General features: G+C 35.5%; 1 protein-coding gene across 1 annotated transcript; it reads left to right on the plus strand.

The window, feature by feature from the left end:
• The first annotated feature begins 1831 nt into the window (after positions 1–1831).
• LOC123566559 (uncharacterized) lies at positions 1832–17557 on the plus strand. The gene is made up of 2 exons (XM_053546839.1): positions 1832–6581; positions 17445–17557. The coding sequence occupies exons 1-2, from the start codon at positions 1832–1834 to the stop codon at positions 17555–17557; spliced, it is 4863 nt and encodes a 1620-aa protein (XP_053402814.1).
• The last annotated feature ends 9457 nt before the right edge of the window (positions 17558–27014 follow it).

The following is a 27014-nucleotide window of genomic DNA, read 5'->3' on the forward strand; positions in this document are numbered from 1 at the left end:
ATCTTTTTTTTTCAAATGTGTGTATTGTTATGTTCCAGGAAATATATTCCATTGCAATATATCCCAACGATAGCAAAATAGAAACAAGTCGCCCAAAAGGCACCACCTGTAGCTTACGTTTCGCTGCTTACATCATATAAATATTATTCAATTATCTTAACATCTTTATTTAGCTTTTTATAAAGTAATTTAAGGTAGTTCTGGCGTAACGTCATTTGTCCGGAAAACCTAGAATAAAGCCTGGATTCGGCGTACGGAAATAAAATCATTTTATGAATTAATGACAACCTGTGAGTAAATTTATAAAAATGACAATGTTACTATATTCCAATAATCAACATATGACATTAAAACATATAACAAGTGAAATAATTCAAAATAATGTCTCAAAATTAGCGTGATATATTCGATTAACTTTAATCATGGTCAAATATCTCAAAAATAAGCACACAGACCTATATATTTTATTTCACCACATTATAGGCCATATGTTTATTTACAACTGTCAGAAATTTCAACATCTACATTGTAGAAAAATTTCTATTCGCGAAAATGTTATGAAAGTTATGATTTTCCCATAGACTACCATTATGAAAAATTGCGTAAGATCCTTATTTTTCCAACCAGTCGAGCAAAAAATCAAGCACACGACCATATCCTTTTTATTTGCTGGATTTTCTAAGTATATTATGAAGTTTTGAAAAGTCGGAGTTTGATCAAATTCTATATTGTAGAAAAATATTCGACCCAAACGTGCAGAACTACCTTAATTCAAGTAAATATATCATCAGTTATGTCACTATATTCGGCTAAAAGACATGTTTTGTGTAAGTTTAATATCTGCGAAAATATTAAAGGAAGATATAATTATTAAAAATAGCCTTGCTCTTGTTTTACTGTATAATATCTTCCGTAAAGCTAATATTTGATACATTGATCATTTGTAGGATACTTGAGTTAGTTTATTTAGTTGCTTGGTTCTTTAGGGTTTTTTTCTTATTTTTATTCTTTCAAAATCTAATGGATATATTATTTTACTGGTTTCACGTGTTCCACGTGTTTCATAATTCTATTTCAAAATTTAGCGATTCGGGGTAGACAGACGAGTTTGGAAAATATGGTGTAATTATTATAAGCTTTTAAAATCAAAAACTGATTCATATTTCCCTTGTAAGCATTATGGTTGTTTGTTGAGATAATACCTGTTAGAAACATAAATGTAGTTTCTAATATTTGTTGTATCTGACGCTATTTATTTGACGTCTGTTTGGCGTCTTCAGCCACGTGATAATTTGCGGCGTTCGTTGACGTCAACGTCATACTTGTTTATACTTCCGCCCAGACTTTGAAACGTTAACTGAACTGAACGTTAACTGTGGACATTAATTATTCTGATGAGACTTGATGAGTAAGAGACCAATTTCGGTAACTAAATACTGTTAATTTATTCAAAGCGTAATTATTGAACTCGAAGTTATGATATTGAATTTGTTAAATAACATAAAATGAATATATAGACTTTAAATTTAATTATCTGAATGATTGGATAGTGCAAGCTTTGTTGATGTGAAGTATGTTCAAAAGTACATCTGTTGTTTATATGAGTATATGAATAATTGGTGAACGTTGTATGAATGTTGTTTGTATGTTTTTATTTGCAGAGAATCGCTATAACTAGAGAAATAAAAGAGTAAAGGCGCATCTCTCGTTTAGTCACTGAGTTGATCCAAGTCCCAGAACAATTCTCGAAAACGTCGAATAATCGAATGCTCGAATCCAGCGGTTGATGTAGATCCACTGAAGAAACAGTGACGATACCATTGGATACAAGATGACAGACTCTGAAAACAAAACCTTTCAAGGACTTAAGCGGTCAAGGTCAGCACAATGTGCGCAACTGACGAAACTGTATAAGGAGTTGGAGCAATACATGATTTCTCATGATAATGATGATCTTGTTGAAAACTTGTATGTGAAACTGTGCGACAAATTCAACGCTTTCAAGAACATACATTTAGAGTGCCTAGACTTATGTGACGAACCCGCCGATTGTGAAAATCTAGAACAATCCTATGAGTGTTATCATAATAATTTCACAGAGTTTCAGGAAAGATATGAACAATGGAAGTCATCGAACCAGTATAATGAAAATGACGAAATTTGTAGCAATGCGTCATCAACGTGTAAAACGAAACTTGCGAGTTCCAAAGCTAAACGTTTGATTGCTGAGCAAAAGTTAAATTCTCTTAGAAAAAAACACGAGCTTGAACTGGCGCGCAGAGAAATAGAAATTAAACAGCAAGAACTTGAATATCGGTGTGAATTAGAGCAAGCGCGTATTGAAGAATCGGTCTGGCACGAGGCATTGGAGGAAGAAACTGGTGAGCACGTGCAAGATTCGTCATATGTGAAGCAGACGACAGTAAATGATTTCACTTCCGGCCATGAACAGTCGGATAAGAACATAAGAAGTGCACACGACGACTGTGTAATTATAAATACACCTAACAACACTCATTTGGTAACGGAGCAACGTAAGAATGGATCAATGAATCAGAACGCGCATCCATCTGAGAATGTAGTCACGAGCGTTTTGAGAAATACAGACACTAACGTTTGTAGAAAACCTACTGGGTGCAATGTAACAGAATGCAAATCTAGACACCACTTTCTTTTACATAAGTGGGTAGATAGTAAATCTGATCACACAGATCAACAATTTGTCGTAAATTGCGCAACTAAAAGCGGATCTTATGTGAAGAACTGTTTAGGTATAATACCTGTACTTATTAGAGGTAAAAGTGGGACGTACTGCAAGACTTATGCTCTGCTTGACGAGGGAGCTGACCAAACATTATGTGATGAACGCTTGTTGAAAACGCTGAACCTACCCTCCAAACCTGTGACGTTCAAGATGTCTACAGCAAGCTCTTCCGGTATTATTGTTGAAGGACAGGAAGTTGAGCTGCACGTGCAACCGGCGTCAGGTGGTAACGACGTTACGTTGAGAAAAGTTTGGTCAGTAAAATCTCTTCCAGTATCAACTAGATCTGCTGCGAGAAACGCTGACATCCGAGATCTACCATATTTATCTAAGATAGAAATCCCTGAAATCGACTCTAGCTCTGTGATGCTTCTTACTGGAACAGATGCACCACAGGCACATATACCATTAGAAGTGCGTTCAGGCCGCCATGATCAACCCTACGCCATTAAAACTCAACTAGGCTGGGCAGTGCGTGGACCTGTAACAGACACTACAACACAGAAATCAGCTAATGTAAATTTTCAGCAGTCAGCTGATGTATTATTACAACAACAACTTGAGAATATGTGGACTACGGACTTTGATGACAAAGCGAAAGTAGAAAGAAATTCAATGTCTCTAGAAGACAAGAAAGCTTTAAACGCTATGAACTCTTCGTTGAGATATGAAAATGGACATTACAAACTGAAATTACCATGGCGTGACGAGAAAGCAGTAATGCCTAACAACTTGACTCTTGCGCATGCGCGACTCGAACATTTGAAGAGGAAGTTAGCACGAGATCAAGAGCTGCATAAAATGTACACAGTCTCAGTAACTGACTATATCCAGAAAGGACATGCACAGGAAGTAACACACTTTGAATCTGATAGTAACCGCGTGTGGTACTTACCCCATCATCCTGTGACGAATCCTAATAAGCCCGGAAAAGTGAGAGTTGTATTTGACTGTGCCGCCAAATACAAAGGAATTTCCCTAAATAGTCAACTTCTACAGGGACCCGACTTTATGAACAGCTTGGTTGGCGTTTTAATCAGATTTCGTCAAGAGCCCGTTGCTATAGCAGCCGACATCGAGGCTATGTTTCATCAGGTCCGTGTCGAAGATTTAGATTGTGATGCCCTACGGTTTCTATGGTGGCCTGAAGGGGACATGACTCAACAACCTAGATGCTATAAGATGCTGGTACACCTATTTGGCGCGACCTCATCCCCAAGTTGCACAGCATATGCATTAATACGAACAGCGTCGGATAATGCACATATGTATAAACCAGAGGTAGTCAACACCGTTAAAAGGAACTTTTACGTTGACGACTGCTTAAAATCAGTTTCTTCTGATGAGAAAGCAATCGAGTTAGCCGCAGACTTACAGTCATTGTTAAGGAGAGGAGGATTTCGTCTGACGAAATGGCTCAGCAATAAGAGAGACGTCGTTGAATCTATCCCAGAGTCAGAACGAGCGCCATCTATAATGAATCTTAGCAAGAGCGACAGTTTGCCAGTAGATCGTGCCCTCGGTGTTCAGTGGAATGTAGAGAAAGATGAACTCAAATTTAAAGTGAAAGTAAGTGAAAAGCCAATAACAAGACGCGGCATCCTTTCCATCGTCAGTTCCATATTTGATCCCCTTGGACTGGTAGCACCAGTAACTCTACGTGCAAAGGCTATAGTACAAAACCTATGTAGACAGAAGCTTTCATGGGACGATCCTATCCCTGAAAAAGATACGTACGAGTGGAAACAATGGTTAGATACTCTTCCATATTTAGAAGCTGTCTCTGTGAGAAGATGTTTTAAACCACAGGGCTTTGGAACATTAGAGAATGCCCAGCTACATGTATTCTGCGACGGTTCTCAACTTGGTTACGGCGCATGCGTGTACTTGAGATTAAAAGATGAAAAGAACCTGATTTCATGCTCTCTGGTTGCTGGAAAATCACGACTAGCACCAATAAAACAGACATCTATTCCAAGACTTGAACTTTCAGGAGCAGTTGTCGCTTCCCGGCTTTATACGCTAGTAGCAGACGAACTAGAAATAAACATTGACAGTGTGACATTCTGGACAGATTCTATGATTGTCCTTGGATATATTAAAAACGAAAACCGGAGATTCAAAACCTTTGTTGGAAATAGGATAAGTGAAATTCATGATGTGACGTCACGAGACCAATGGAGACACGTAGATACGGCTTCCAATCCAGCAGACGTCGCTTCTAGAGGAATGCATGCCAGTGATTTTAAGACAATGAAATTTTGGATGCATGGACCTGAATTCCTTCAAAAAGATGAAAGCCATTGGCCAAGCCACCTAACTAAACCTGAATTAGACGACGACGACACTGAGCTGAAAAAAGAGGTTGTCGTCAACACAACTAGTGCAGTTGAAACCATTCAAAGTATAATAGATAGATACTCCAGTTGGACGAGGCTGAGAAGGGCCGTTGCTTGGTTACTAAGATATAAGGCATACTGCAGACGTAAACACTTAAACCACACCTTGGGACTGAGTGAAGGTGACTTGAGCACCAATGAACTCAACATGGCGGAACATACCATATTAGCGTTGGTTCAACGTACGTCGTTTACCGATGAGAGAATATGTCTACAAAATGGGAATTCTGTAAGAAAAGACAGTTGTTTAGCATCTTTGAACCCGATTATACACCATGACCTGATCAGAGTACAAGGACGCTTACAATGCGAATATCCAAGCAAATATCCAGTCGTACTACCTAGCAAACACCATGTAACAAAACTAATAATAAAACATATCCACGAACATAATGGTCACGTTGGAAAAGAGCATGTACTTTCTATGTCACGTGAGAAATATTGGATTCTACACGGACCTAGCGCAGTGAAGAGTATTTTGAGAGGTTGCATCCCATGCAGACGACAACATAAACCGTTAATGACCCAACAGATGGCGCCCTTGCTAGACGAGCAGACGACACCGGATATGCCACCATTTTCCCATATTGGAATCGATTATTTCGGACCATTTATTGTGAAGACAGCTCGTGCACGAGAAAAGCGTTATGGTTGTATTTTCACGTGCCTAACGTCGCGTGCGGTACATTTTGAAATTGCTCACAGTCTATCTACTGATTCCTTCATATCTGCCTTTCAACGCTTTCAAAGTCGACGTGGACGCCCACGGAAAGTCTTCAGTGATAATGGAACCAATCTTGTTGGAGGTGAAACTGAACTACGAAAATCATTGCAGCTATGGAACCAGTCCAAACTCAGTGGATTTTTTGCTCAGAACGACATTGAATGGCATTTCAACCCTCCGAACGCAAGCCATATGGGAGGAGCATGGGAACGTTTAATTCGTTCTACTAGAGTTATATTGAAATCTCTCGTCCGAGAACAACTACTTAACGACGAGCAGCTGCTTACATTTATGGCTGAAACTGAGAAAATACTAAATGACAGACCTTTGACACCCGTTAGCAGTGATCCCAGAGACCCACCAGCATTAACGCCGAGTATGCTACTGCTAATGAAATCAAACCAGTGCTTACCTATTGGTATCTTTAAGAAGCAAGATATATACGCAAAACGGTGGTGGAGACAAGTGCAGTATCTCGCAGATGTATTTTGGAAACGATGGTTGAGAGAATACTTACCACTACTTCAGAAACGTCAGAAATGGCAACGTAAAACTGTAAACCTGAAGAAAGATGATGTAGTTCTTGTTGCCGTTGACAACGTTCCCAGAGGACAGTGGCCACTAGCCCGAGTGGTTGACGTGAATCTTAGTAGAGATGGCCTAGTTAGAAGCTGTGTGATCAGAACTAAATCAGGTCAATTAATTAGGCCAGTTACTAAACTGTGTCTTCTTGAGGCTTCAATGTAAATTTGATCCTAACATTTTTCGAAGCTAAATAATAATTATAACAAACAAGTAAGAGCCAAGTTTTGTTGTACAAATTGTTATAAATGCGCTACTTAGGAATTGTCTTTATGAAGCGTAGATAATTGTTTTTTGGTTAGATTTCGTGCACCTTGCATAGATTAACTAATTACGTGAAATATGTCATCAACTTAAGAATTATTGATTATTGATAAAGCATGGAAGTGTAATTTTTTGAAAAGTTTATTTGTTATGAAATGTATGTAATTTCATAGTGGGGACTGTTAGAAACATAAATGTAGTTTCTAATATTTGTTGTATCTGACGCTATTTATTTGACGTCTGTTTGGCGTCTTCAGCCACGTGATAATTTGCGGCGTTCGTTGACGTCAACGTCATACTTGTTTATACTTCCGCCCAGACTTTGAAACGTTAACTGAACTGAACGTTAACTGTGGACATTAATTATTCTGATGAGACTTGATGAGTAAGAGACCAATTTCGGTAACTAAATACTGTTAATTTATTCAAAGCGTAATTATTGAACTCGAAGTTATGATATTGAATTTGTTAAATAACATAAAATGAATATATAGACTTTAAATTTAATTATCTGAATGATTGGATAGTGCAAGCTTTGTTGATGTGAAGTATGTTCAAAAGTACATCTGTTGTTTATATGAGTATATGAATAATTGGTGAACGTTGTATGAATGTTGTTTGTATGTTTTTATTTGCAGAGAATCGCTATAACTAGAGAAATAAAAGAGTAAAGGCGCATCTCTCGTTTAGTCACTGAGTTGATCCAAGTCCCAGAACACCACCGTTTAGCGATTCGGGGTAGACAGACGAGTTTGGAAAATATGGTGTAATTATTATAAGCTTTTAAAATCAAAAACTGATTCATATTTCCCTTGTAAGCATTATGGTTGTTTGTTGAGATAATACCTACAAGGGTTTAGAAAATATACTTCAATTATCAATGCCACTAGTGTATTTTTTAGATTTTTATCTTGATGCTTATATTTCTAGCTTCACTAGTTGTGTGCAAGTTTTACATAATCATTCATTGTTAAAGAAATTAATCAATTCAAGTTGTTGGTTTTTATATTAGTCAATTTTAAATTGGCTGAAATATTTCTGAAAGCATTACTTAACGATTAGAATTTACAAAAAAAAAACCCACTGACTTCTGCCCCTTATCCATTTTTGTGTTTTGCTTTTGAATTTTTGAAGCAACCCGTCTGGTATATCTTTTCCTTTACAGTTTCGTTTTGTTATAGGCCTACTTTGTGTGATGCATGGCTCTTTAGTAGTGTTTGGGGTGCTCTGTGCTTCCGAGAAATCTACTCGTACCTTTTATTTTTGCTCTTTTGCGGATCTTTAACTATTTTCAGTATTTTCATAATTAGCTGTATCTTCTCTAAAGCAATCTCCGGGGAAAGAAATGAATGTAAATGTGTTTGCCGATTTTTTTATAAATGGCAGATTCATCACTAATAGTTTCCCCAATAAGCAATTACCATTATAAATGAAAGCAACTTCTGTGTTAAAATTACGTATATAAAGGTCAGACACTGCTATTGTTTTTTCCAGATACTTCCATTGCAAAAAAAAAAGCCATGCATAAATACTAAAATTGAGAGATGACCATTAAAATGTGTTTCCTTCAATAGAATAACATGTCGGACATCGAAACAATGATTTTATATGGGCTGCCTTGTTCTCGGTGCTTCCGAGGGATCTACTTTCCAGATTTTATTTACTTCACAACAGCGGGTGTTAAGTGCTGTGTGGCGGCCGTAAAAAGTCGCCCCGACTTCATCTCAGTGTTGTTATATTTTCTGGTCCTTCGGGATCATTGATTTCAACTCATTTAGATTTGAAGATTGAATACTGCTTAAGCCGGTGCTAGGGGGCGTGGGCAGTGTTGCTTTTTCCATTACTGCCCATGAACAGACTCAATCAAACCGAGTCTGCAATTTTCACTAATTGCCTTGTTCTCGGTGCTTCCGAGGGATCTACTTTCCAGATTTTATTAACTGATCAAACATTTTACATTTTTTCTTCAAACATACCTACCCCTTTGAATTCTAGAGGCAAACTTCTCAGTGACACCTTCTATGCCAAAATGTCAATCTAAACATAATAAATACTGCCGTGTACTTGTAGAATATACCAAAGCTGGCTCGTCCAACCGAATGTGTAATGATGCACATTTATTTTGTTTAAGGCAAAAAAAATGAAAAAAAACACATTTTTAACTGGTATCCATTGCATATTACGATTCAGTATGTTATTACAAAAGGGTGATATATATACTTTTATATTGTACCAATATAATACTATTATCCACTTTCTAGATTTTAGATTCTCTTGTTGTGGGGCTATTCCTCTTAACAGTAACAGAGGCGTGCAATTTATTTCTAAACATTACAATATATATAATATATAAAGTATATTAATAAGCGAGCGTAGTTACATAATGAAATGTTGTCACCGACGTTTGGCAATTTTACACTTTTCAACATTCTCTGAGCAAGAACATCTGATTTTAAGCACCTCTGATGGGAATTGTAATGCATTTGAGTAAATAAAGAAATTCACAGAATCTGTTATATATTTTTCTTGCCTGATTTGATTATACAATTCTCTAGACATTTAGGCTAGCTATTCGTTTTCTTTACTTTAGAAACCAGAGAGATTAATAATAGTCACCTCTCATCTCGTGTTTTTGATTGTTTTGTTTTAAAGACTTTCCTGTTGAATATTCCATGATGAACTTTAAATGTCTTGCAGGTGATTGCCATAACAATTAATGAATTGTTGAAATTCACCATATGACCTGCATTGTGATGGTATAACTAAAAATAAAGAAAAAGAGATGCTGCTTGATCTATTTTATCTTGAGCATTATAGATACATGTACACGAATACATAAGGTTAAGCAAAAGTGTTAAGATATGCATATCGTAAATAATATGTTTTCAAATCAAAGCGGTTGACGGTTCATTCATCATGCACGGACTACTCTACACCGTGTTACACATGAATGCTAGCTTCAAGGTTTGCGGTTTAAATGTTCGTTTCGGAAGTAAAGACCGCAAAGTTTTATCAGACTGAGCGTTTTCGTTAAAGATAATGAAGTGTGCAACAAATTAAAATAATAATAATAATATCGTTATATTTAGAGGTAACACATTAAGAATTACTAAAAGTCTGAAAATCATACATATCTTATTTCAAATGTAGCCGCCTTCTGTATGTAAAAAAAATGCATAAAAGTACGATCAATGATGAATTGTCTGTAATACCTAAAACGATAAAGCAGCCAACATCATCACCATTTACACATAATCAAATGATTAACTCAGTCATATATATTTTACGAGCCTAATATTTACATATATTATGCATCAAATTCATCCTATTGATAACTAAAAACGATTCGCAGATTTGGTAAATTTATAGGTTATACAGATATCGCCGTCTTCTTAACTTCCAACACATGTAATAGTGACAAACGTAAAAAATGCAAAAAGTATGATATTTTATCTACATGTATGAATATATCTAAAACCGCTGTAATGACTATCATAAAGTCATGTCATTTAATTTTGATAGTTTAAGCTCGAGCTAAATTGAAATCTCGTGTATCGATACGAATGAGTTTATTTAAGCTACCTCACGATTTATACATATTGCTGAAAAAATATTTTAAAAAATATTTTAAAAAGGTAATTGTGCATAGGTTTCACTTAGTTTGTCAGACTGGTCTTAGGCGGCGTTATGTTCCTTTTCCCACTTCGATTAAGTTAACACCGGTACACTGAACAGGTCGATGTTAGGTAAACCTTATTGTATCATAATTTTCCACAAGGGGATGTTTAATTGTGTTTTGCTTTATATCTCAATGTTTTCTTAGGTTATAAGCTTGTGAGTATTGAAATGAAAACATTTTATCTTTGAAAACATCGTGCAACCCGTACATTCTCCTTTTGCTGTTTCATAAATATTTCAATTAATTATCGTAAAAAATAAGATGATTCCAATCCCATATTGTATCCCTGATAAAGCCTGATAAAGCAATGACCTCAGGTGACCTGTTGGTCAAAAATGAAGTACAGAAACTTTATGGTTTAATACAATCATTACACATTTATCATTGTTTATCAGGCTGTTTTACAAATAATAAATTTTTCAAGTTTAAAATAAAATGATTTCTGGCCTTTTTCACATTTTTTCCTTTTCAATTTTAATTTTTGTAATATGTTTATTGTTAACACAGAAACAGTCACAATGCCCTAGTTAATAACCAATATGTAAAATATTAGATTAACTTGACATCTGCAAGGGGTAAATGTAGAAAACAAATGATTTTTTATTTAAAATAAGACAAGAGGAAATTCATCTCCTTATGACATATTTTCTATATCATTACGTGATATCATTTCAAGTGATATCTAACATCAATGAGCTTCTTGCCTGGAAATAGTACGTATATTGTCTACTTTCCTGCACATTTTCTTTGTTCATACTTGACAGATATAGATCATTGTTAAATGATTCTTCTAACGAGCTATAAATGTCATGTTACTGATAAAATAGTAATAATCGTTGTCCTTTTTTGTCTGCTTATATATTTTTTTTCATAATATTAGGTTTAAAAATTTGATTGAAAATTGTAAATTAAGAATTTTCATTACCCCTCTTTATATTAAGGCTCAGACTGAACAAATTAAAATACACTGGAGATATGCAAAAAATATTCGACTTATGCGTGAGGGTATAGTTATGTGTTATTAAAGTGAAAAATGGTATTTCCATGCACAATAACACCCGTTAATAACACATACTCTCCGGTGTATTTGCAACACTGTTTAAAGGTTTGAAAAAATATACTTTGACTGCCTATTCACTTTTTTGTATGCTTTGAATATTCCTTTTCTTACAGTTCTTAGTAATTTTGAAAACCATTTGCGATATATCATAAGTTATGTAAGTAGATTGTCTTTCTCATACGAACAGACCGTTTTAGGACATAATGGTAATATTTATGGTTTCAAGAATCATATATGAACTGTTCTGTAAATAAAAATGTAAGCGCATGAATATTTGCGTTAATAATTGAAACTAACTGGTTTTCCGTTAACAGTAAGACTGCCTTTCATTTCTTGCTTTCATTTCTTTTAATGTAAATTTGACAAAGCCATGTTCTTTACAACTGAAACTTATTTCCAAGTTGCTCTTACAAATCCCAAGCCTGTCTGTCAATTCCCATAGTATTCCCATAGTAACTAATGGCTTAGAGGCAAGCATCATGTAAGTTTAATGGCTGTAGATCGCTATCGTCTATAGCATTTAACTAACGTTAAGGTAAAACTCCTATGCGCTGTCCCTATAGTTCAAAACCTTGTTAAAATTATGCAACTCTTCTTTAGTCTATGAACTTCTAACGTCTTCTTTTAATAATTTATCCGCTGAATTAACTTCCTCGTCAAGGAACTGGGATAAATTATTTGTTGAATCCTCGAAGTTTCTACATCAATCGCTCGATACAGAATAAATCTACCTATTTATACCTTCGCAGAAGTGAGCTTTGATTGGTGCTATTTATAGAACTTGTTTCTGATTGGTCCAAATTAGTACATAGTATTTTACAAAGGGTACTTGTTTAAACAAATAGTTGGTTCCTTTTAAATATTGTATATAACTTAATGTGTGAGGCTGGGATCCAGCTAACACTGTTATTAACCCAAATCGTCCATAAATGACCCAAATCCTATTATTTACAGCAATTCAACTATAATTATAACAACGATACATGAAAAAGGAGTCAAGCACTATCTGTGCCCATCTGCCACACCAGCAATATATCAAATATACAAATTATTATGACAGAACACTTTTGCTTACAATCATCACATTTCTTAGGGCGATTTGTCTATGGTCAGTGCATCAGTCGTATTATTTTGGGATTAAATAAGTCAAAGGTCAAGCTCATAGTCTTCTCTAAATAACTGAAGGCACTGCAGCCAACTGTTGTTAAACTGTTTCTCAGTAGATGACCCCTAATGTTTCTGGAGCTAAAATGTCTAAGGTCAAGGTCAAAGCGACCTCAACACTGAAAACAGTACATGCCGACTAAATAAAGAATGATTTTGCATACAGTCGTTAAACTTCGCAGATGAATTACCTTTGGTCAGTAGGTAACTCTGAAAAGAATGGAAAACATTTATGTCCAGTAACTACAGAGCATTGAGCATCGGAAAGCTGAGGCAGAGACTTAGTGTTTGGTAATCTATTGAGATAGTAGGTGAGTTCCAGCTTATGGACGAGGTTCGGCGTTATTGGCGAAGTACAACCAAGGCATCGGTGTTATACCTATAGGGTAGTTGAATGCTATATGTGATAGCATATTGACCCAGGAGCCAGGGCAAACATATAGAGTTGCAGCTTAAATAAAAAAAGATATAGACTGAGCAGCTATACGATAGGACTCGTATGTTGTAGACTCAAAGACATTGTCTGACGGGAACTTCGACAAAATAACCAGTCAAGTATAGTATCTCCATCCTATAGGAGTTTGAGCTGATTTCATTATTTGAAGGTTGATAGGTGAAACATTGAGTGATTTTTGCCTGATCCCCGAATTATCTTTCTCATAAGTGAACTCATTTCAGAATCACTGGTACACAAATCATTAACTTAAAGGCAAGGTAGCCAGAGGAAAATTTTACATACGAGATATTTGGTCTCACCAGCTATACGTTTTAACAAAGGACATTCTACATCGTTTGTCAGCTAGTCTAAGACATAGTCACCTTAGCGATTGGAACCATATCATTGTTAAAGATACTAAAGGCGTAGGCACTTCCCTGGGTCATATAACTCGTATACTGACATGTTTTCGGAAGCGTTCTCTGTGTCATGATTACTGTGACCTAGACCTCTGACCTACAGATCCCGAAATAATAGGGATCATCTGTTCACTACAGGCAATCATTCTATAAAGTTTGATCGTTCTGAGACAAAAACTGTTATAATTATTAATTGGAATCCAAACGAGTGTTACAATAGGTGTGGTGGCAGGTAACTGACCGCTTTCGACACAGTAAATTTAAACCCGTAATAGCAGTATATCCGTCTCTTGGGCATCAAGAATGCGCATGCTCAAGAATGGTCATTTTGAACAATAAAGTCGTTTTGACCAATGAAAACGTCGAAATTTTAACCAATCAACGCTCAATATTATTGACGAATGACATCGCGAATTCAAAACGCGTATTGTATATAAGAGAGTGCACAGCCGTTAATCGTCATCCTTTAGAATTCATACCGGTAACATGGAAAACTTTGACTTTATCGTGAACACTTCCACCGGCGCAGATGAGCCGATGAATTTTGCGGGGATACAGAATTTCAGTCAAATGCCACGCGTACTCTTCTGCATCTTACTGTCAAGTGACAACAGTAATCATAGTCTGAATACTGATCAGAGAATACGATATTTATGACAGGCTTAAACCCGTACACCGTGCTATAGCGTACAAATACGATGATTTTACATAGCACAGGATTCGATTTATGAGCGCATTAATATAATTATAGAAATGAATATAATTTCTTTAATAAACTAAATTATTCATACAATGTACCAGTCATGCGCATTCTTCCGGATAAATTCGCCTAATGAATCAAACTCTAGATGGTTGAATACAAATATCGTTTCACTACCAACAGCCAATCAGAATGCAGTATTTTGACAAGCGGTAACAATTTTTCAATACACCTGACAGGTTAAGACCCGTATCGCTTTACTCCACGCTACATATATATTGATTTTAAAGAGCGCCGTTAACGCTTTATGCATAAGTATAGAAATGATTATAGCAAAATGTTATTAATTTCTTAAATTTACCTGATACTAAAATGAAACAGAAATATTTAATTTAATCGTTCATACAGCATAAACCGTGATATGCACTCTACCAGATCCTTTAACCGAATGATATTTACCTGTAGAACTCGAGTATAGTATATAACACTTCACTATCTACATTCAATCAGGAAGCAGAATTTCTTCTTTATAAACACTAACGGAATTAAAAAGCTATATGCGACTTTGATCGACATGATTCGTTTTCATAAGATGAATTTGAATATTGAGGTGAAAGTGACTGGATGACTTATATTCCTGAGCACTAGGAAACAGCGCTTTATGTCAACGTTGTGATACGAGGTAGTGACCAAGAATTTCAATACGATTGGTTTCCAGTCCGAGAGAAGAACAATAAACATAATCTTATTTTACTTACGAAATCTGTAGATATTATTGATGCAATTCTTCATTTAGAACTGCTAGAGACGCTTATTGCGAAGCATGATATCAATTTGTGAAACGATGTTGAATAAATAAAATACAATAAACAAATATGTTGTTTTATTTGTGTACACCACCACGGCTACCAAAGCTTCATCATATATTTCTGTCAACTTAAATTCGAATGTATTGATGTTATAAATAACAAAGACATATTGTTCTTTCAATCTTTTATTGTCAAAGCTTGTATCACTAATACAGGCTACATGTATCAACTAAAATAAGACAAAATAAAGTCATCATTCAACTTTTTGTAATGCACATCAAACGGTTTTAAAATGTCCTTCATTTTTGTCCAGAACATCGGTTCATAATGTAATATACGCAATATAGCCCGCATATATTTGAATCTGTATCCTGTATTTGACTGAAGTTCATCCTATAACGCTTCTTTAACGCTTGCTCAAAATGAACTCTGTAGTGCTCTGGTCTATTACCTAGTGAATCGAAAAATTTGTCGGGTCCTCTCTTAGGAAAATAAAAGGCCACCCAATGTTTTCCTGATCCCTGGCTCGTGTCTGTATTCGGAATGACGTATTGTCCCCTACGGATCTGAAGATGATCCGCAGCGCATATTGTCACAGGGTACTCTTTTAACATTTCCTCGAGTTCGTAGTTATTCATTTTAAAATGTATAGGTGTTCCAGTCCATAGTATCTTGGGCCATGCTTTCGCGATATTTCTTACGTCGTGGGCTGACTAAATCATGACTCATAGTTGTGTCCATTTTATCCCTATGCCGCTTCAGATCACTATGCTTTCGTGACCGTCTTATTTCCGACCTAGCAATATCAACCGCTTGGGCTACGAGTGTCACAAGTTTAACTACTTGGAGATCTTCCCCTTTTTGTTCTTGTTTCAGTGCTCCCCTTTCTTGTTTCTCTTTTAATTCGGCCATTTTTCTAAGAAGAGCACCGCTACCTACTATGTAACGGCCCATATGATCTTGTCTTACGTATCCGTCCCTCAAGTCTTTGATGTGTTGAAAGCACTTTTCTGGGTCCGGTTTATCCGGTACCCATTGTTCTTGTTTATAATCGTATACCTCTATGGAACCCATTTTGGCGTGTTGAAAGATAAAGCATGCCAATCCTTCTTACAACGTTCATTCTTCATCATCCGATCCTTGATCGTCATCACTTTCTTTATTATCCTCCATTGAATATTCTTCTTTGCTTTCATGATCGGGCCACAACTCAACAAAAAGGTCTTTTCTAAGCACGATGGCTTGCCGAATAGACAGTCATACCGTGCTGACTTCTTACTTTCTTAGCCGACCGTAGAATCTGCTGCTGAGTAGGATCGTTTTGTAGCTCATAAAAGTCAATTAGAAATCGGGCATAATTTTGTCTCAGTCTCTTTCTTAGTTCAGGCAGCACGTCATTAGCAGCGAGACGGCAAGCTTCTTCAAAAATGAGCCCTTGTTCCGTATAGATGTTAACTTTAGCTCTAAATTGTTCTTTAATAGATTGTCTGAGAGGATCCTGAAAACGCTTATCCCAAATCTCACGACGTGATCGCTCTTCTATAATCTGAACTTTTCTACGTTTACCGGGATTAAAGATCGTTTCTTTACAAAGCTTGTGTCATTATTCCTATTTTCTGTTTCATCATTACTATCATCATCATCATCATCATGGTCATCATAATCCTCCTCCTCATCTTCATCCTTGTCATCATTTTTGTCCGATAAGAATTCTTCTCCATTGAAATAGTCTTCTGGTTTATATTCATCATCTGTTCGTTTTCTCTTTTTTTGGATTGTTCGCCTCGAAAATGTTATCATGTAAACGGTGTTGTTCTGGGGTGCTCGATTTTAAGTCTATTACCAAATAACCGTGCGGTCTTGATGTCGCTCGTTCAAACCGTTTCATAAAGGTGTTACTAGACGAAGGGTAAATTCTTCTCGCCAATGTAGCTACTTGTTGTCTGTCAATAGGATTATTAAATAGCACCAGATACTGCGTATTCAAAGCGATATCCCTACAAGCTTTACCTTGAGGGAACAAATTTTGGGTGAGATATATGACAGATATGTTCCTGTGGTGACCCCGGGGATTTCACGCTGAAGTTCATCATACAATGGTTGCCATTGTCCAAAACACCATATGATACGCTGAGGCCGAGGTCTTACAAGATTTCATGATAACAGTTTTCTTGTCCATTCAGTATTTCCACTACCACTTGGTCCTGAAACAACCATAGAAAATGGATGTTGAAACGTCGTCTCTCTTGAGATGTCCCATGTTTGTAATGGCGGTGAAAAACTGCCAGTGGCTTCGTCATTTCCGTGGACATAACGTCGATGTCTCCGCATGTTGTCGATCCTAGAGAAAGACTGATGGCAAACAGGACACTGATGCATTTGTGAAACTGATGTAAGTTATATATCTTTTATCAAAAAGACACTGCTTTATTCTGTTCTATTAGCCATTCTTATGCTTTCTTGGGGCAGAGGAGAAGGAAGAGGAGGAGGAGTGAAGGAAGAGGAGTATGAGGAGTGGAGGAGGTGGAGGAGGAGGCGCGGAGGAGGAAGAGATTGAGGAGGAGGAGGAGGAGGAGGAGGTGCGGAGGAGGAGATTGAGGAGGAGAAGGAGTGAAGGAGAATGAGGAGTGGAGGAGGAGGAGGCGCGGAGGAGGAGGAGACTGAAGAGGAGGAGGAGGAAGAGGAGGAGGAGGAGGCGCGGAGAAGGAGGATATTGAGGAGGAGGAGGAGTGAAGGAGGAGGAGGAGGAGGAGTGGAGGAGGAGGAGGTGGAGGAGGAGTTGAGGAGGAGGAGTGGAGGAGGAGGCGTGGAGGAGGAGAAGATTCAGGAGGAGGAGATTGAGGAGGAGGAGGAGGAGGAGGAGGTGGTGTCGGTATATACAGTAGCTCGTAACACCTTCAGTCATGGTTAAATTGACTTTTGACTTATATGCGCCTGATCCCTGAGTGCCCAATCAAAATGTGTCGTATCACTAGCCAATCAGAGCATTGCTAAGCTATACTCACTAATCAGAACGTTGCTTTGGCTCTATTTATTATACTTCGCCCTGTCCACTGCCATTTTGGATATCAAAGTGTAAAGATTACTTTGGCGTTTTTCTCGCATGAGTGATTTCACATCCGGTTTAAGTTTAATTGCCTTATAGTACTTATCGAGACCTTCGGTTAGATACCCAACATGTCTAGGTTATCAGAGGAGGAGGAGGAGAGGAGGACGAGGAGGTGTTGTCGGTATATACAGTAACGCCTTCTTCCATAACGCCTACAATTTTACGCAGGAGTTACCACGCGTTCAAATCGTGTAAACTGGTCAATAGTACTCGTCAAAACCTTTCACTTGATACCAAACACTGCTAAGGTCGTTCCAAGCATAACAGAGAAATGTTGTACTTTACGTTTTTAACAGATAGGTAAGTTAAGACAACCATCGTGTTTAATTGACTGCCGTGTCAATAGTTATTCATCTATGTATTAAAGAACAGTAAACATTCCTTTCTATTATTACATTAAAAAAATTGTAAACCGTTAATGGAAAAAATAACCTCAATATCCAACGCATATAGCTTTTTAATTCCGTAAGTATTTATAAAGAAGAAAGAGATTAAAGCTATACACTGAAATTATAAAACGCGCTCAATAAGCGGACAAAAGTTAAACTCCGTTCTATCGCTTGTCAAAATTCTGCTTCCTGATTGGCTGTAGGTAGTGAAGTGTTATATACTATACTCGAGTTCTACAGGTAAATATCATTCGGTTAAAGGATCTGGTAGAGTGCATTTCACGGTTTATGCTGTATGAACGATTAAATTTAATATTTCTGTTTCATTTTAGTATCAGGTAAATTAAAGAAATTAATAACATTTTGCTATAATCATTTCTATACTTATGCATAAAGCGTTAACGGCGCTCTTTAAAATCAACATATATGTAGCGTGGAGTAAAGCGATACGGGTCTTAACCTGTCAGGTGTATTGGAAAAGTGGTACCACTTGTCAAAATACTGCATTCTGATTGGCTGTTGGTAGTGAAACGATATTTGTATTCAACCATCTAGAGTTTGATTCATTAGGCGAATTTATCCGGAAGAATGCGCATGACTGGTACGTTGTATGAATAATTTAGTTTATTAAAGAAATTATATTCATTTCTATAATTATATTAATGCGCTCATAAATCGAATCCTGCGCTATGTAAAATCATCGTATTTGTACGCTATAGCACGGTGTACAAGTTTAAGCCTGTCAAAAATATCTTATTCTCTGATCAGTATTCAGACTATGATTACTGTTGTCATTTGACGGTAAGATGCAGAAGAGAACGCGTGGCATTTGACTGAAATCCTGTATCCTCGCAAAATTCATCGGCTCATCTGCGCCGGTGGAAGTGTTCACGATAAAGTCAAAGTTTTCCATGTTACCGGTATGAATTCTAAAGGATGACGATTAACGGCTGTGCACTCTCTTATATACAATTCGCGTTCTGAATTCGCGATGCCATTCGTCAATAATATTGAGCGTTGATTGGTTAAAATTTCGACGTTTTCATTGGTCAAAACGACTTTATTGTTCAGAATGACCATTCTTGAGCATGCGCATTCTTGATGCCCAAGAGACGGATATACTACTCGTAATAATGTATTAAAAGCATTAAATATCAGTACAATATTTTAGACACAACAAGAAATATAATTGCAAAGTACAAAAATGATATTTATCTGAATATATATGTAATATATCCAAAGATAATTAGCTTAATCCACAGAGTATAAAATGTATACGTTTCAAAAGATTGACCTTTGAAGTGACCAGATCGTGATTGGTTAAAGTAAGTCACATCCCAAAATATTGTTTAGGATGTCATGATTTATTTCCCTTCGACCATTCATAAGTATTGGAGTATTTTGGCAAACATATGGAACACCAGACGGAACAAAAACAGGGAAAATGAAATAAAATAACCAAAACTTTAAAGAGATTTACATTACCATTATTTTACCCTACGACAAAATGGTCTACCAGCGGACTGACAGAGAGACTGACAACCAGCAAAACAATATGTTACCTCCTCTTCGAAAGGGGGGATGACAATTAAAAAGAGCAATCCTCTTATTAGAAATATTGTTTTGAAATACATGACAAAACTATGAATAAGAAACACTATCAACTTACTAATCCCTTTTATTTTGCAGAGCAGAGTACAGATATTTTTTTAAAAAAATATGATAAAACTTCAAGAATAAACAGTATCAACTTATTTCCTCCTTTTATTTACTTTTAAAAATATCATCCATTCTTTCATAATTCTTGATCTTCATAAATGACCGTGCATATGATGTATAAAGCTAAGAATATTTTTAAATAAGGACTAGATAACACTTCTGTAATATTTAAATGACTTTGCCACAGTGCTATTGGTACGGTGGAATGTTTAGGACATTCAGATTAAATTATCTCGTACGCACGACATCCTATCTCGTGCGCAAGACATTTTATCGAGCAGTGCACATAATTGGTCATCCTATCTTCGAAATTAAACGAACATAATTAATGATGCTTACTGCATGATAGAATAGCAACAAATCGCAGTTCGACTGATAGTTTCAATTTGGACATTGTCAGAAAAAGTTATGAAATTGCATGCATGAATTAAGGGGAAACGGGGATTTTTGTTATGTACAGGCGAAGCCTACATACTAAATCTTTATTTTGTCAATGAATCAAATTTATTCCTTTGCGTCATCACTGAAATTTTGCTTTTATCAGTTTGTGTATTCAAATTACTACCCTGCAAACCCGTAGATAAGATGTCATGCGCACGAAATAATTTAATCTTAAAAAATAATTGCATGTCCTTAACATACCGTCGCATATTGAAAACTAGCAGCTTAATATAAATACCTTTGTAACAAGAAATCAAAAGCCGTCATACTAGTGCCATAAACTGACATAAATGGTTTGTCATTCAGGTATCACTGTTCTCTTCTTAAAATCATATACATGGAAAAGGATAGTTTATATTTGAAATTCAAGCAAAACTATTTTTATTTTACTATTATCGAAAGATCCGTTTCTAATTCGTTAGTATCAGATCGAAGCTATTTTACTAAACGAAATATGAGCCTATTTTCTTCTCTTCGTGAATTTCATTTTATGCTGGTAATACAGTTCACTCTATATTGTGTGTTCTGGTAATACAGAACATTCCTTTGTCCGTATTCTTGTAGAACAATATACACTTTGTCTGTATTCTTGCAATGAAGTACAATGTCATGTAAATAAACTTATGTTCTTCCAGTTTGTAAACTCTTTTTTTTTTTCTTATTACACGTTACATTCACACCCTACTTGTTAAATATTTTATGATTTCACCCTTTATTTAATGAAAAATCTATGACAATCTACATTCCTTTCTGATTATATTCTGTCCCTATGTTTGTAATACTAGGAATTGAATCTCGGATAATCAAAATGTTTATTTAATTATCACGTGTCTAAGCTTCTCTAAACTACAGATTACATTATAGTAAGAGCTTGGATGAAATTTTGAAAGAACCTAAAATGCGAAACAAGAAAAAGAGAATATCTTCCCCGCCTATCCATAATATGCATCCTTACCTTACCTTTTACAGCTCTAAACATAGGAACATTTTGCACAAACCATTAACGTTATCTATACTGTTCCTTTTTTAACTTTGACTCTCAATCATGTGATGCAATTCAGTTTGTTTAAATAAATAAATGATAAATTTGGACACACCTGATCCACGGTTATTTTTTTTCATAAAAGTCATCATGCATCCAATTACCCTTAAAGGGAATTCCTATAGTTTTTTATGCGGATCTTTCTGCGCAGCCGACACTTTCTATGGAAAACTGAAGTGAAGTCAACATTTGTTGAAACATGTGACAGACAATCTTAAATATGAGGAATCTTGAATGAAATAACATTTTTTGATAAGTTTTATCAGTAATCAAATGTTGATACTGGTTTATGATGTATTGACAAGTATCATGCCTGACAGGTATCTTGCCATTTTTGTGGTTGTGTTTTCACATTGCATTTTAGTACAAAGACAGTGTTGTTCATATAATGTAAGACAATTGACTTAGTGCAGATAAGACTATATCACCTTACAGATTATTTTGTATTCAATTATAGAAAGAATTAAGAATTTTTAAAACTTTTTTTTTAACTTCTAGCAGATATACATGTAATCAATTTGGTCAGGTTCGCGCCATTTTACGTCCGAACAGGTGTTGTATTCTAGTGGTCTTAACATAAAATTTAGCCTGCTGACTCATATATTTTAGCCATTTGTAAGCTCACAATACAATTATCTATACACAAGAAAAACAGTTTTTTCAAAATTTTAAAATATATTCTTCACTATGGGTATTTTTCATTGAAAAAAGTTCACAAATGTGAATATGAAACAGTAATTTTTTTTTCATTTTTACCCGTTATTGTAAAGATATAGTATTACAAATATGACTATGATATCAAATAAGTATATAATAAAATCTGTAAAAAGAATAAACCTTATTGTGCTGTCTTGATGTATATTTGGGTTGGTATTTATAACAAGAGAGCCAGATGGCCCTAGGTCGCTCACCTGAGAAACACACCATAACACACCATAACAGTGTAAACATGTTTGACCTAATGATTTCATGGAACAAAATATTCTGACCAATTATCATTAAAATTGGAGCAACAAATGTTGAGTATAAATAAGTATTTTCTTTGATTTGACCTAGTGACCTAGTTTTTGACCCCAGACTACCCATATTCGCACTTGACCTAGATTTCATGAAGCCAACCATTCTGACCAAATTTTATGAAATCCAGTGTAAAATGCAGTCCCTATTGCATACACAAGGTTTTTCCTTGATTTGACTTAGTGACCTAGTTTTTAACCCCAGATGAACCATATTCGAACTTGACCTAGATTTCATCAAGGCTGTCATTCTGACAAAAGTTCATGAAGATCAGTTGAAAAATACAGCCTCTATCGCATACACAAGGTTTTTCTTTGATTTAACCAAGTGACCTACTTTTTGACCCAGATGACCCATAATTGAACTTGATCTAGATTACATCAAGGCAATTATTCTGACCAAATTTCATGAAGATTAATTGAAAAATACAGCCTCTATCGCATACAGAAGGGGTTTCTTTGATTTGACCTAGTGACCTACTTTTTGAGTCCAATAACCCATAATCAAACTCAACGTAGATTTTATCAAGGCAGTCATTCTGAGGAAATTTCATGAATATCACTTGAAAAATACAGCCTCTATCGCAGACATAAGGTTTTTCTTTAATTTTACATAGTGACCTAGTTTTTGATCTCAGATGACCCATATTCAAACTCGACCTAGATTTTATCAAGACAATTATTCTGACTTAACTTCAGGAAGATCAATTGAAAAATATAGCCTCTATCGCATACACAAAGTTTTTCTTAGATTTGACCTAGTGACCTACTTTTTGACCCCAGATGACCCATATTCAAACTTAACCTATACTTCGTCAATGCAATCATTCTGACCAAATGTCATGAAGATCAATTGAACAATACAGCCTCTATCGCATACACAAGATTTTTCTTTGATTTGACCTAGTGACCTAGTTTTTAATGTCAGATAACCCATTTTCACACTTGGCCTAGATTTCATGCAGGCAATCATTCTGACCAATATTCATGAAGATCAATTGAAAAATACAGCCTCTATCGCATACACAAGGTTTTTCTTTGATTTGACCTATTGTCCTAGTTTTTGACCCGAGATGACCCATTTTCGAACTCAGCCTAGACTTTATCAAGGTTATCACTCTGACCAATATTCATGAAGATTATTTGAAAAATACAGCCTCTATCGCATGCACAATGTTTTTCTTTGATTTGACCCCAGATGACCCATTTTCGAACTCGGCCGAGATTTCATCTAGGTAATCATTCTGAGGAAATTTCATGAAGATCAGTTGAAAAATACAGCCTCTATCGCATACACAAGCTAAATGTTGACAGACTACAGACGACGGACGCCGGACATCGAGCGATCAGAAAAACTCACCTGAGCATTGCTAAAAAAGCAGAAAATTATGAAAATATTGAAAAATCGCTGGCAGTTTCAGCGACAGTGGGTATGTTCAAAACAATTTTTCACAAAAGCAAGCTTGGTGACTCATTGTTTTTATTTATTCATTGTTTTCTGTACACATTTTCCTATCATATATATGAATTTGAAAAAAATTCTATGAAAAGAAAAAAATTATAGGAATTTTCTTTAAAACAGGATTTTGGCAGCAAATATGCTATCAAGTTTCTGTCTGCAACAGGCAATTTGATTCTTTTCAAATGCAGGTCCCCCCAGTAATGACATTTTATATATTATGAGATCTTGTCACCACTGTTTGGGACGTCAGAAATCTCTGAGGAAAATACACATGATTTTTTGTCATCTCTAACGGGACTTCTAATGCATTTAAGAGATCAAGTAATACATTTCTCACAGATCCTATTAGATCTTATTCCTGTCTGGTTTGATTTAGCAATTCTCTAGATATCTAGGACATTCATTTCTCCACTTTAGAAACCAGACAGATTAGTTTTTCAATCTATCCAGTGGAGATGTCGCATGCTTGTTTGTATCTCAGTTTCATTTCTGTTCATTTCTTTTCATTTTTTAAGACAACCCAAATATTTTGTTATTTGAAATTTAGAGAAGGGATCTGTGGTTATGGAACCTGCATATCACATAAAAAGACAAAATGAAAAAAAAAAACAAAAAAAAAAAAATCAGGCACCATTTCCAAGGGGCAATAGTCAGTGACATAATCATTGACTACGATATTAAATTATTGTTGTGGTTACTTGAGAGAATTTTTAGGATGTCGTTTAGTTCCAAGATGCTGTGATATTTAGATGACATTTTCATGTTGCTGAAATGTAAATAGTAGCCAGCGGCTTAATATAACAATTTCATGACAAGAAATCAAAAGATCCCACTTTTACTGAAATGAGCCCTTGACATAACAATAACGTTCACTTTATAAAGACAAGAATACATTATAGAATAAGATATTTCAATATAACTGTTTGATCGGGTCTTATGTCTTTAAAATGAAAATGTGTTTACATTTTGCACTAATGTTTCGAAATAATTGTCCGTCTTCAAACTGGTTATACCCATCTGGCTATACGACATGTTTCTAAGTAATCAGTTACAAGTTTAAGAAAAATAAAATGCATGTTTTCGTTAAACTCTTTTTCGACAAATTATTCGTGGGAAATCATAATGATTTTAATTAACGCTATATGTCTTCTTGCTGCCAAACTATCTATCAAATTACATTGAAATGTAATCAATAATTTCTTGTTTTATCAGATGTTGTCATCGTCTTTAGAGAAAGGATACCATGTCAGGATTCCCGAGCAAAATACATATGAATTATGGCGTGTCTTCTTGTCCTACTGATTAATTTAGGAAAATAAAGTTATAATTTGTTCGTATTTATCAGAGTCTGTGTCCGGTTAGTTCGATTTAGCAATTCTGTCAGCATTTATATTTTTTAACTTTGCACATCTGTCAATAGAACTACGAGTTATCTCCTATCTTCTGTGATATATATTTATTCTATTTCATTCATAGTAACAACATAAATTCTAACATGACCAGATTTGTTTTCCTGTCAAACATAGAAGGCCGATAACTGTGTGTTATTATTCAACAATTCATTTTTCTGACATCTAAAGTATTACGTCATAGCGTTAGACGGCATAACTTGCGCTGGAAAAGAAATTGATAGAAATAAGGCATATATTTGATGGATATCGTCAAGGACGTACATAATCCTTGTTAACGTGTTAGAATCGAAATGGTATATCTCAAACAGTAATTTGCTCATGAAGATATATAAAGCTCCTTTGATACTTACATATATATTTCAGGTAAATGTAACATAAGCTACTTCTTAATGTGCAAATTGTATAGCTTCCAATTTAGTGTAACAGACCGTTTAGAGGCGTGTCAACTAGTTTATAGACTGGTATGTTTTTATTGTTAGTCTAGCATCTGATAGGGAGGGGGCTCTATGTGCATGAGTGTTCCCCTAATAATCTTTGAATAATTATGATCAATTCAATCAAACAGGGCGAAAGGCATGGGTAAATATAACTTTTTGTAACTTTGTCGGCCATCTTGGATTTGTCGCGAGGGTACCATGAATTCAGTCAATCACCCTCGATTTTACAAGTATTTTACAAATATTTTATGGGACCTCTTTTGTCTGTATGCAGACTAATGTTTTACATAATTATAATTATTCTTTTGGTTTTACTCAAAGGTATTACAATAAAAAGTGTTATTTTTACATCTCATTCTCGTAAGAATCGTGCGAACTTGATATGCCATGCAGACATAACTCGTTCAAATCAATACGAGCTTTGCAATTAAAGAGATATTGCGGAAAAAAGTCAAGCGTAAATTTATCTTTACCTGATATATCTTCCGTATCATTTGGGACTATATTTGTGATATATATCATAATAATGATGCTACAAATGGCTTAAGTCAGCGAAAGAAATACTGGAAAGCGTTTCTCCCTAACTTGGTCTATAGATGTGTGCATAGTTAATAGTTTGCTGTGCATTTTCAATTTCATAACTTTCGGTAACACAGTGTTTAAATTATTCGTCTCGTATGTTTAATTGATTAACTCGGTGGTGTGTTTTCTGGTAACATCATTCTTTTTACTGTAATATATTGGCTAAGTTGCACTCTATGCGGCCAAAAGATCTTTGCACAGATTTTATAAAATTGTATATTAGTGAGCGGTATCATTGCCCCCTTTAATGCTCTGACAGTATTACGTCAAGTCAAACATTGAACATTTACTTAACATGTACTTATGTTTTTCTTTATTTCGATTGGTCTGTTAGAATACTAAAAAAATAGTATGGAACCTAATAAATTGACACTTGATGGTAAACTTTATCTGCAAGACTTATTT

Source organism: Mercenaria mercenaria, chromosome 6 (assembly GCF_021730395.1).
Source record: "Mercenaria mercenaria strain notata chromosome 6, MADL_Memer_1, whole genome shotgun sequence".
Taxonomy (NCBI): domain Eukaryota; kingdom Metazoa; phylum Mollusca; class Bivalvia; order Venerida; family Veneridae; genus Mercenaria; species Mercenaria mercenaria.

Excerpts from the sequence above, each read along its gene's own strand:
- LOC123566559 (XM_053546839.1), top strand. The coding sequence starts at position 1,832 with ATGACAGACTCTGAAAACAAAACCTTTCAAGGACTTAAGCGGTCAAGG. Across the intron at positions 6,582-17,444 it reads TGTGATCAGAACTAAATCAG|CCATTCTTATGCTTTCTTGG; the intron begins GTCAATTAATTA and ends CTGTTCTATTAG.